Genomic DNA, 8,457 nt, shown 5'->3' with positions numbered 1-8,457 from the left:
CTGGGAAGGTGGCTCAGTGGTAGAGTGCTTGCCTTGCATGCATGAGGCCCTGGGTTCGATTCCTCAGCACCACATAAACAGAAAAAGCTGGAAGTAGTGCTATGGCTCAAATGTAGAGCACTAACCTTGAGCTGAAGAGCTGAGGGACAGCGCCCAGGCCCAGAGTTCAGGCCCCACGACCAAAAAAAAAAAAAAATTAAATAGTAACTACCTTCTAAAATGTGTGATTATGGGGCTTAGAAGGTAGCTCAGTGGTAGAGTGCATGCCTTGCAAGCATGAGGCCCTGGGTTCGATTCCTCAGCACCACATAAACAGAAAAGGCCAGAAATGGCTCTGTGGCTCCAGTGGTAGAGCGCTAGCCTTGAGCTGAAGAGCTGAGGGACAGCGCCCAGGCCCAGAGTTGAAGCCCCATGACCAACCCCCCCCCAAAAAAAAAGTTTTGGGCTATTTTTGGTATGTCTATCATGGGGCTTGAACTCAGGGCTTGGGCAATGTCCTTCGAACTCTTTGATGCTCAAGGCTAATGTCTATCACTTAGAGCCACAGTGACACTTCCGGTTTCCTGGTGGTTCATTGGAGATTAGAGTCTCGTGACTTTCCTACCAGGGCTGGCTTTGAATCTCAATCCTCACATCTCAGCCTCCCGAGTAGCTTGGATTACATGCAGGAGCCCCCAGGGCCCAACTCTGACTGTATTTCTTTTTCTTCTGTTGTTAAATGCAGAGAGCAGCCACCACATTAGATGAGAAGATTGAGAAGGTGCGGAAGAAAAGGAAAGCAGAGGTGAGAAAGGCAGGACCTGCTTCGGGTCGGGACCCTGAACCACCCCTGCCAGTTCCCTTTAAGCCCAATCGGAGGTTGGCAGGGCAGGGCCTTCTCTCTAGGAGCTTACCATTCACACTGCCTGATTTGTAGCCTGCCTGCCCAACCTGCCTAGTGCCTGCCTTCTTTTTTCTTTTACATTTATTGTTGGGCAGCTAGTACTGAGGCTTGAACTTAGGGCCTTGTTCTCTCCCTTAGTTATTTTTTTTTTTAACCTCTTGAGCCACATCTCTAGTTCTAGGTTAATTGGAGTGAAGAGTCTCACAGACCTTTCTGCCTGGGCTGGCTTTGAACTATCTTCAAATTTCAGCCTCTGGAATAGTTAGGATTATAGGCATGAGCTACCAGTGCCTGGCTATCCAATCTTTATTTAAATTCATTTCCCAGGAGAAAGAAGTCAAGTCTGGGAAGTCAGAGGAGAAAGAAGCTGGGGTGGGCGGTGGCCTAGAGGAGCAGGAGGACGGGGAAGGGGGAAAGGATGAAGACTCTGCCGATGAAGAGTCAGAGACTGACTACTCCTCCGCTGACGAGAAAGTCCTCACCAAAGCAGGTACGTACTGCCCTGGGGTCAGACTTAGCCAGGAAGGAAAGTCTGTGTCTTCATCTTGTGACCATTGCTGCCTCCTCTGCATGGAGTGTCTCTCTTCTGTGCTGTGACTCTTTTCTGCCTTGGCTTCCCTCTTAGGGGCTGTGTCTGCTTGTCACACTTTGCAGGCAGTGCACACAAGTACCAGGCTCATCTATTCAACTGTGGAGTAGTGTTCAGTATTTCTTTGTGTTTGTGTGTGGTGGTACTGGGGCTTGGACTCAGGATCTCACACTCTCCCTTAGCTTTTTATTCAAAGCTGGCACTTGACCACTTGAGCTACAACTCCACTCTAGCTGTTTGTGTGGATGGGTGGGTATGGGTGTGGGTGTGGTTAATTGGAGATAGGAGTTTTGTAGATTTTCCTGCCTTGGTTGTCTTTGAACCACAATCCTTAGATCTTACTTAGCCTCCTGAGTAGCTAGGATGTCAGGTGTGATTCACTGGAACCTGGCTTTCAGTATTTTTTTTTTTTTCTTTCTGGAAGAAGTCATGAAGAATTGTTAAGTAGTAACATAGTACAGTGTCAAATACCTGGTCCCTGGAACATACCTGCCAATTTCCTTCCTGTCTGACTGACCCTTGTGGCTATAGAATCCTGGCAGTACCAAAGGCCGGGTCAGAAGCCCCTTGTAGGTTGCTTTGAGGCTCAGTGAGTCAGTCCTCATTAGAGGCCTTAAAACAGGTGCCCAGCAGTGTGACCCACCATCCTTGCTCTGTTTCTTGGTAGATACACTCAAAGTAAAGGAGCGGAAGAGGAAGAAGAAGGGACAGGTGAGTGTGGGCTTGTGAATCTGTTTCAGTAACGGGAAAGGCTTTTAAGGTTACTGGTTTGCTTCACTGCCTTGTCCTGGTCTGTCTTTTGACTGCTTGCGTAGGAAGCAGGAGGATTCTTTGAAGATGCCTCTCAGTACGACGAAAGCCTCTCCTTCCAGGACATGAACCTGTCCCGGCCTCTTCTGAAGGTAGTGACCCCATCTAGGCTCCCTGTTCCCCATTTTGCCTCCTTCACCTCTGTTGTCCTCTCAGCTTCCAGAGCCCTTGTGGCTTCCACATTTACTTGGGTTAAAAGTAGAGTTCTTAGCCAGGTGCCATTGGCTCACGCCTGTAAGCCTAGCTACTCAGGAAGCTGAGATCTGAGGATCACAGTTCAAAGCCAGCCCTGGCAGGAAAGTCTGTGAGACTCTTATCTCCAAGAAACCACTCAGAAAACAGGAAGTGGCGCTGTGGCTCAAGTGGTAGAGCACTCACCTTCAGCTGAAGAGCTGAGGGACAGCGCCCAGGCCCAGAGTTCAAGCCCACAACGGACCAAAATAAATAAAATAGTGGAGTCCCTTCCAGGACGTCCCTTAGCTCCCATTCCTCCCTTCTCACACCGCCCTTGCTGGCCCTCAGACAGATCAGGCATCTTCTTCCTCAGGGCCTTTGTACTTGCTGTTGCCTCTGGAAGATTCCTCTTCCAGGAGTCAGTTGGGGTACTCAGTCTTGGGGATCAGTGGCACCTTCCCCTTTCCTGCTGACTTCATTTCTGCACTTTTTGTTGATAGCATTTATCGCCATGTGACAGATGTTTATCTTTTGATCTGTCTTGTTTTTTGGCAATATGGACGGTTTTGAATTTAGGGCCTTGCACTTGCTAAGCAGGGGTCTACCACTTGACTCATGCTTGCAATCATTTTTGATTTAGTTATTTTTTCTCCTCTGGACCAGCTTGGTCCTTGATCTTTCCTGTGTGGCTTCGGTGACCGAAGCCTCCCTTCCACACCAGCACAACTTGCTTGTTAGTTGGGATGATATCTAACAGTTTTCCAAGGCTGGCTGCACACTGAGATGCTCTTGATCTCTTCTCCTCTGTAGTCATAAGCCACTGTGTCTGCCCTTCAGTCTGTTTCTTTTTTTTTGGGGGGGGGGGGGTCCGTCGTGGGGCCTGAACTCTGGGCCTGGGCGCTGTCCCTCAGCTCTTCAGCTCAAGGCTAGCGCTCTACCACTTGAGCCACAGCGCCACTTCCGGTTTTTTTCCTTTTTGCTTGTGTGGTGCTGGGGAATGGAACCCAGGGCCTCAGGTATGCAAGGCAAGCGCTCTACCACTGAGCCACCTTCCCAGCCCTTAGTCTGTTTCTTTCTACTCGACTATGAGATTCTTTGGAGAGGCAGGGCTTTTCTTTTGCTTCCTGCTCTGTTCTGAGTGCTCGAGTAGTGCCTTGTGCCAGGTCCCTCAGTTCAAGTGGGTGAATGGATGCCAGGGAGCACTGAGGGTTACTGCTTACCTGGCCACCACTGGGTTTTCTCCTTGTTCAACTCCTCACTGCCTACTTAGATTCGCTTGTCTTTTCTCCTTAGGCCATTACAGCCATGGGCTTCAAGCAGCCCACCCCTATCCAGAAAGCCTGCATTCCCGTAGGTCTGCTAGGGAAAGACATCTGCGCATGTGCAGCCACCGGGACAGGTGAGAGCGGCGGACCGGGCGCGTGACAGCGCCACTCCCACAGAAGGGCTCCAGGTTGACTTAACAAAAGGCCCGCTCCCTAAACAGACTTGGCTTAGTAAATTATACAGGTCCCTAGCCATTCACACACAGTGAGACCAAAGGAGGACACTCTTAGGAGAGGAACAGATAGGTAAAATGTCTGTGTGCATCTGATCATACGAAATAATGTCTATTGAAATGAATTTCAGGAAATGAAAATGAGTTGTTTTTTTTTTTAGCTATTGTGTTTTCTTTCTTTTTTGTTCTGTTTGCTCATTTAGATGTCTTTGGGAATGTAAGGGCAAACAGAAATAGAGGGACAAAGGGTAAACAAACTGGGCGCCAATGGCTCACGCCTGTAATCCTAGCCACTTAGGAGGCTAGGATCTGAGGATTGTGGTTCAAAACCAGCCCAGGCAGGAAAGTCCATGAGACGCTTATCTCCAGTTAACCACCAGAAAACTGGAAGTGACAGTGTGGCTCAAGTGGTAGAATGCTGGCCTTGAGCTGAAGAGCTCAGGGACAGCACCCAGGGTTCAGAGTTCAAGCTCCACATTTGACCAAAAAAAAAGGGGGGGTGATGAACAAATACAACAATGGTACTCGCTGGACACTACATTGAAAATGAACTATACAACTTGTTGGTGAGATGTATTCTTTCCTAGATGGTGTTTGAAGGCACACTAAGTTGTCTCACTCTGGGCAGACATGAGGGTTTCCCATGCTCAGGTGGAGATTCTCACCTTTCCCCCTCATCCCGTTGCTCCCTCCAGGTAAAACGGCAGCCTTCGCCCTCCCTGTCTTGGAGCGTCTCATCTACAAACCCCGCCAGGCCCCCGTCACCCGTGTGCTGGTGCTGGTTCCCACCCGCGAGCTGGGCATCCAGGTCCACTCAGTCACTAGGCAGCTGGCTCAGTTCTGCAGTATCACCACCTGCCTGGCTGTGGGTGAGTTTCTGGCCCCCAGGCTTGAGATGTGATGATGATGGATATCAGGAGAGGCCTCGTATTGATGGAATCAACTTAGAAATGGGTTGTCATTTCCATAGTAGACAAGAAGGCTGCAGGGAATGTGTGTGTGTAGACTTCAGTGAGACAGTCTTGAAAAATGAAACTTTAAAAATAGGAAAATTTGTCCAGTGCTGGTGGCTCACACCCGTAATCCTAGCTACTCAGGAGGATGAGATCTGAGGATCGCGGTTCAAAGCCAGCTCCGGCAGAAAAGTGAGACTTTTACCTCTACTTACCCAGAAAACACTTCCAGAAAACCAGAAGTGGCGCTATGGCTCAAGTGGTAGAGCACTACCCTTGAGCAGAAGAGCTCCGGGACAGCACTCAGGCCCAGAGTTCAAGACTCACAACAACCACAGAATCAATAGAACTATGAAAACATTTCCTGGTATTAAACCCATTTAGGATTGCATTTCTTCCTGACATAAAAAATGAGTCAGCTAGCCGGACAACCGTGGCTCATGCTGGTAATCCTAGTACTCAGGAGGCTGACCTCTGAGGATCATGGCTCAAAGCCAGCCCGGGCAGGAAAGTCTGTAAGACTCCTATCTCCAATAACCCACTAGAAAACCAGAAAGTGGCGCTATGGCTTAAGCACTAGAGTGCCTGCCTTGAGCTGAAGTGTGTAGGGACAGTGCCCAGGCCCAGAGTTCAAGCCCCATGACTGACAAAAAAAAGAAGGCACAAAAAATGAGTCAGCTATTATTTGGGGCAGAATTCTATAGGTTACGTGGTATCTCTCCTGGGTCTTACCCTCTTATGCCATCAGGAGTTGAAGGTGACTAGTCATGTGCAGAGGTAGCTGCTTCCGGTCCCTGGATTTTGTGGTCATTCTCTTCTGAAATCTCGATGCGTTTAAAACCCACGTAGGCCAGTCTGTCCTGTTCTTGGGCACGTGGCATGAGCCCAAGGCTGGTGGTGTGTGTTCAGTCAGCTCTGATGGCTGCCTGGACACTTGCTCCCTTTGCAGGAGGCCTGGATGTGAAGTCTCAGGAAGCGGCGCTGCGGGCAGCCCCCGATGTACTCATCGCCACCCCAGGCCGGCTCATCGATCACCTCCACAACTGTCCCTCCTTCCACCTCAGCAGCATCGAGGTGCTCATCCTGGATGAGGCCGACAGGTGCGCCTGAAGCGTCAGACTTGGGAGCTGCCCCCTGCTTCCTGTGGCTCTCAGCCTGTGTGTGATCTGCTTCACCACCCACATGGGCCTCTGGGCAGGTTGAGTCCCATTTTGTGGCCCGTTTTCTCTTTCTGCAAGAGGGTTAAGACAAGCGAGGTCAAGCGTGGGTTCTGCCACTTTCTGAGATATGCAATGGTCCCTGAGGTCTCAACCTTGTCTGGTTTGTACCCAGAGACAAGGACAGTCACCGCCTCTCTGTGGTGAGGTGCCACCCCCAGGATCGGGGTGCCCTCTTAGCTCCATCCCTCTGTCCCGCCGCCCCTTCCCTCTACTTCTCTCGTGTGTACCTTGTGCTCACCTCTTGCATGTCTGAGCTGGGTGAGCGGGACTCATGCTGGATGTGGGGTTGGGGTGGGTGCAGTCAGCTCAGAGCAGGCTAAGTGTCACGCACAAGGGAGCATCAAGACCAGACAGGCCTTCACAAGCCTCTGACCCTCATGCCTTTCCAGTTATGGGGCTTGAACTCTGAGCCTCTTTGCTGTCCCTGAGCTCTTATGCTCAAGGCTAGCACTCTACCACTTTGAGCCATAGCTCTATTTCTGGTTTTCTGGTGGTTCATTGGATATATGAGTCTCATGGACTTTCCTACCCAGACTGAACAGCTAGGATTACAAAGCCATGAGAGGAGAGCCAGGGTGTGAACAAGGCTGAGGAGGATCTTCTAGAGGAGATAGTTCCCACTCAGGAGTTCCAGTTATTCCATGTCATTGTCTGGGTTGAGGGAGTTGGGGTATGGCCTGCTCTCACACTGACCTGTCTCAGGTGTGATGATGACGTTGTCGTCCTCCAGTGTGTGCGGGGACATTTGGGGTGAGGTATCTGACACCTGCCTTACAGATGGCGCCACACACAAGGAGGCAGACAATGTGGCATAATGATTCTTGATGAGTCTTGTTGGAGAGAGGGTAGAATTACAGTAAACATCATCATAAATAAAGTAGAAGAGTCCTCAGTGCAGGGCAGCCTGTGACAGCAGCCATGGGTCAATGTGGATCCCTGGTCCTCACCACACACACTGCCTCTGTGCCCACAGGATGCTGGATGAGTACTTCGAGGAGCAGATGAAGGAGATTATCCGTATGTGCTCACATCACCGCCAGACCATGCTCTTCTCGGCCACCATGACAGATGAGGTGGGCTCTGGTGCGGCGGTGGGTCGGGTGTGCACGGGGGTCTGATGAGGCTCTCCCCACTTTCTGGCCAGCCCTGTGGCCTCCTTCCCTACGTCCTCACACAGAGCTGAGCATCTGGGGCTTTGTGCTCTGCAGGTGAAAGATCTGGCGTCGGTCTCCTTGAAGAATCCCGTTCGGATATTTGTGAACAGCAACACAGATGTGGCTCCCTTCCTGCGGCAAGAATTCATACGGATCCGGCCTAACCGAGAAGGGGATCGGGAAGCCATTGTGGCAGGTGAACCTCAGGGCAGGCCTGGGCCCTTGGCTGCAGGAGTCTGCACATGAGAGCCCTTGGCTTGTGCCCTCTTGCCTCCTGTATTCAGTCTCACTGAGCCTCAACGCCATTCAGCCACGCCATCACTCTCCTGGAGTCCTTGCTCACTCCCCCCCCCCCCCCACTCACTGCCAGTCACCGCGCATGCCCGTTGTGCAGTGTGTTGCCTGGACGGTTGCCTCAGCTCCTTGCTCGTCCCGCTTCTGCATGGCCCTCTGTTCCTTTCTTCACACTGCAGATCCTTCCATGCACTTGTTCTCCCTTCACTTCCTGGGATGGCATCCCACCAGAGTCCGTAGCAGGTGCCCAGATCACACCATCTCAGCCTGCTCTGCCTTGCCCCATCAAGCTCATTCCTGCCTCTGCCTCCTCAACATTTGCTTTCTTGTGCCTGGCCTCTTCCCCTTGATCTTCTTGTAGCTATCCTGCCTTGTCATCAGCGTAGTCCCATCTTCAGAGAAGCCGTCGCTCACTGCTCCTACCCTCCTTTCCATAGTCAAGACATTTGCCACCTCGGGGATTGGCTTTGCCCTTGCGTGGGAGCTCCTCGGAGCAGGGCTGGGCCCGTCTGCCCAGTGCTGGCTCAACTCTTCTCCCCTCCAGCTCTGCTGACGAGAACCTTCCCTGACCACGTGATGCTGTTCACCCAGACCAAGAAGCAGGCGCACCGCATGCACATCCTGCTCGGGCTCCTAGGCCTGCAGGTGGGCGAGCTCCACGGCAACTTGTCTCAGACGCAGCGGCTGGAGGCGCTCCGGTACTGTTTGGGGTGGGGCTACAGCTCCCCCACCTTCACTGTGGGGAAATAGGTGCCTGGGCATTAGGCTAGAGCTGTAGAGGGGATATAGCTGCCTTGATACTGTCTTAAACAGTTGAGTGGAAGCCGGGCGCCGGTGGCTCACGCCTGGAATCCTAGATCTCAAAAGCTGAGATCTGAGGAT

General features: G+C 51.6%; 1 protein-coding gene across 1 annotated transcript in view; it reads left to right on the top strand.

Annotated features, from left to right (window-relative positions):
- The window catches only part of Ddx27 (DEAD (Asp-Glu-Ala-Asp) box polypeptide 27), a 49,558-nt gene that overhangs the window by 34,245 nt on the left and 6,856 nt on the right, over positions 1–8,457 (top strand). Inside the window, exons 3-12 of the mRNA XM_013024376.1 lie at positions 725–784; positions 1,211–1,373; positions 2,140–2,183; positions 2,288–2,374; positions 3,750–3,855; positions 4,650–4,823; positions 5,857–6,007; positions 7,101–7,200; positions 7,336–7,477; positions 8,120–8,273. Of these exons, the coding sequence (XP_012879830.1) occupies positions 725–784; positions 1,211–1,373; positions 2,140–2,183; positions 2,288–2,374; positions 3,750–3,855; positions 4,650–4,823; positions 5,857–6,007; positions 7,101–7,200; positions 7,336–7,477; positions 8,120–8,273 (1,181 nt within the window). The remainder of the gene's footprint in view (positions 1–724; positions 785–1,210; positions 1,374–2,139; positions 2,184–2,287; positions 2,375–3,749; positions 3,856–4,649; positions 4,824–5,856; positions 6,008–7,100; positions 7,201–7,335; positions 7,478–8,119; positions 8,274–8,457) is intronic.

The sequence above is a fragment of the Dipodomys ordii genome, unplaced genomic scaffold, assembly GCF_000151885.1.
Source record: "Dipodomys ordii isolate 6190 unplaced genomic scaffold, Dord_2.0 Scaffold75, whole genome shotgun sequence".
NCBI classification, from domain to species: Eukaryota; Metazoa; Chordata; class Mammalia; order Rodentia; family Heteromyidae; genus Dipodomys; species Dipodomys ordii.
Note: the sequence above shows the minus strand (reverse complement) of the source record. Positions and strands in the feature narration are given on the sequence as shown.